This window comes from Atta colombica, unplaced genomic scaffold, assembly GCF_001594045.1.
Source record: "Atta colombica isolate Treedump-2 unplaced genomic scaffold, Acol1.0 scaffold126, whole genome shotgun sequence".
In the NCBI taxonomy this organism is placed as follows: Eukaryota; Metazoa; Arthropoda; class Insecta; order Hymenoptera; family Formicidae; genus Atta; species Atta colombica.
The window spans coordinates 7251158-7254800 of NW_017259213.1; the positions used below are offsets into that span (position 1 = coordinate 7251158).

General features: G+C 33.7%; 1 protein-coding gene across 2 annotated transcripts in view; it reads left to right on the forward strand.

Annotated features, from left to right (window-relative positions):
- LOC108684163 overlaps nt 1-3643 on the forward strand; it is a 48157-nt gene that overhangs the window by 3405 nt on the left and 41109 nt on the right. The window contains exon 1 of one of the 2 annotated variants that reach the window (XM_018188298.1): nt 759-1106. The exons of the other annotated variant lie outside the window; for it this stretch is intronic. Coding sequence (XP_018043787.1) covers nt 975-1106 — 132 coding nt within the window. The 5' untranslated portion in view covers nt 759-974. Of the gene's footprint in view, nt 1-758; nt 1107-3643 lie in introns of those variants that run through there. 2 annotated transcript variants of the gene reach the window in all.

Below are 3643 nucleotides of genomic sequence, written 5' to 3' on the forward strand. Positions count from 1 at the left end.
ACATATATATGTATATATATCCTCCGGAGAAATATATATATTCCTAGGAATTGCAAAAAGAATGTAAGTTATGTCACAACACTTAATTTCCAAATTTTTCATAAAAATTCTTTAAAACACTGCTCACAATTGAAATCTTTTTAAGTGTCATTTATACTACTGTCGCTTTCGTGATTTCGCAAAATCTCGTAAGACTGTGAGATAAATGTATTTCCACCTGTCTTACAAAAACAAAAAGGAGCATGCAAATTTGCTCCAGGAAAATGAGCTGTTGACAGGGTGCGCCTGTCTGTCTATCCATATGTAAATGCCGTGCGTACATCGCGCACATTTACCCTACGTCGTGTTTCACGAGAGTAGGGAGAGATCTGTTATTGATCCTTTCTCCTCGTGCGCTCCTCGGATTCCCTCCCTTTCTACGCGGCAATGGCAGAACGTCGTTTACCAGCTTTTCGCGGCAAGAGCTCGCAGCATAGTGAGAGCCTCTCTCGTTTGGAAGCCTTTGTCGTATATTGACGATGTCGGGCGGCTGAGGGAGAGATCGCCGGGAAGTAACGTGGCTGCGCGGCGAACAGGGCCAAAGCACAGGATACGAAGATAGCCGAGCACGACCGAGGTCGCGAGCGTCGACCGAATGAGTCTCTCTCTCTCTCTCTCTCTCTCTCTCTCTCTCTCTCTCTCTCTCTCTTCCTCTCTCTCTTTCTACTTGTCAGCGCTCGGGTCCAGTACTTCAGTACGTGCACAGCGGCCGGCCGGCGTGCATAGTTGTTGATAGTAGTGTCGTGTTCTTGAAATCGAGCGCTTTTTTCGCGCGAAATCGCTCTTTTACCGTGGTTATTTTTATCAATATCCGTACGAAACGAAAGCTAAACTCAACGATCAGACGACGTCGTCTTTGTGCTTCGAACGGCGCCGGGCCTCAGGGCCCGGTCGCTCTCGTTTCCACTTAGGTCGACTCCGGGAAGCATGCGATTATGGAGCTTGCAGGCTCCCGGGGACAAACCGGCTGCGATGTCTGCACGGGCGTTACCCTTCGATGGCAGTTTCCCTCGCGTAATTATCGTTGCGAGTCGCACGACGAAAGTCACTTCCTTAAATCAACGAAGGTATATTCTCGAGAAAAGAGAGAGGAAGCAAGAGATAGAATACAAGAGAGAGAAAGAAGGAAACACACAAAGCATCATCATGTCGAAGGATCAAACTGTGCCAAGATAGTATTACGAGACAAATAAAAAAATCCTGAGCAGAGAGCTTCAGCAAAAAAAAAGTTCAAGAAAAATACTCATTTGATTGATTGTCATATGAGATTAATTGAGAAGAATTGCCTAAATTCTTGGTTAGCACAGAGTATTCATAGACATCGTTCTTTGATAATTTGCAAATTGCACTACAATCATGTTTATGCAGGGCGTAGTTATGGGTGGTATAGTGGGAGTTAATCGTGGACAGAGGAAGAAAGGAAAAGAGTATAAGAGAGAGATAGATAAATATAGTGAGAAGGAGGGGAGAAATAGCAGGGAAGGAAGGAAGGAGGAGAGAAAAGCGCGAGAACGGAGAGGGAAGAAGGAGAGGGAGGGAAAAGTGAGAGAGGAAGAGAGAGAGAGAAAGAGAGAAGGAAGGAGATGAACTGTAGAAGTTTACTGTAATCGGTTTCTAACGACTTCGTGAAAGATATGTTTAGGAAATGATAGGACTCCAAGGATACAACTCAAATGAATAGTGATGAAGACGAAACAATTCCCCGTCATGAAATAAATTCAAATCAATCAATATAAAAAGACACGCCACGTTATATCACTTTATGCGCCAATCCGAATAGTACAAAACTATGGAGTATTTCACATACAGGATGATTCAGAATGAGTGTAACAAACTTCGACAGATTGTTTGGAAAGTCAGTCTTAATAAGAAATATCATAAGAATATAGATATTCTCAATATTCATATATACATATATATATATATATATATATATATACATAATTACAGAAGTTTTAAAGTTTTACTATTATCATAATAAAATTACGTTTATTATAAAACTGAATTATAAATAAATAATATTAGCAAATTCTCCTGTTTTGTTTTAATTTCTCAAAGATTACTTCCTACTAGTTACGTGATTTTACTACGAAAGTAAAATTTCAAAACATAATTACGTAAATATTGAGAATAGGACTATATCCATATATTTTTTACTCAGAATGCCTCTCAAACAATCTATCAGAATTTGTTATGACAATATCAAATACTTGTTTTGAATCACTCTGTGATACATGTTTACGTATTATAAATTTAATAATAATACCTATTAAATTTGAATAATCTCCTTTGAGGGTGTTCAAATATTTAGGAAATTACTTATCTACTATAGTACACTACATGATACATATTTGGTTGTATACTATTACATAATATAGCCTCACAAATTTAATCCATAAAACACACACACTATATATATGATATCACGCATTTGTAACTGATAATTATTTATACGTGCGCGCGTATATTTATGTTATATAGAGATGTGTAGTAAATTATAATGAAATAATATAATATTGATAGTTACAAAAAATATATATATAATTATAAATTATGCTGTCTTAATTTAAAAATAATTATGTTACAAATACGTAATATCTATTGTAAATATATTCAACTATTATCAGTACATTAGATCGAATGAACGAAACAATAATTTTTCTTATGATTGTGATATTGTCTCTACTTGATTTTGTCATCAGTTCTCATTATTATGCTAAGTTCAAAATTCTAGGGTCTGCGACCCTATTATTTTTGATAAGATATAAATAATAAACAATCCCAATATTCTGTAATAAAGAAAATAAAAATATAGGATAAACAGCATTTTCTCTATATTGCAACCGATCTTTGATTTCGATAATGAAAATCTTCCTCATCTTACAAAACAGTAATTTTAAACATTATTATAAAAGTATTCTTTCAACAAATTATAAAAAGTAATTTTCGCATTAAATATCGAGTATTCTTTTTTTATAGCATGGTACTCGCGTAATAACCACAACCTTCATGATTGAGATATTAACGGTTATCTCTTTCGCTCTTTCGCTCTCTTCCTTTCTTTTCTCCCCTCCACTTTGTCTCGGTCTCTGCCTCTCTTGAAAATCACTAAACTTGTGAAACTTTTTAGTTCGTGCCTATTAGAAGAGATGCAAAATTCTTAAGAATAGTTTTTTGAATTGTACAACATAAGATATTGTTTGTTTGTAAGGTATTGTTTATTACTAGGGCAAAAGTAATATTTTTTGCATGTTTGTTTTGTTATTAGAATTATAAATACAAATTTTAATATGTTTATTATAATTTTGACATTTAATTTTTTTATTAAATGTTTTCTTTATTACAGTTTTTACATATAGTTTATTATTTAATTTGTTACTAGTTAATTGTTATTAATCTTACCTAATATTTGTTACAATTTTCCTTATTAAATATTTTTACATTTTCACGTATTTTATTTGACGAAAAATAAATAAATTTATTTTTTTTTCTTTTGTGAATAAACTGATTTATTTCTCCTATTATTTTTTGTTATTATTTAATTAAAATTATTCAATTTTTTATCACATCATTATCATATTAAACTATAATTTTTTCCTATAAT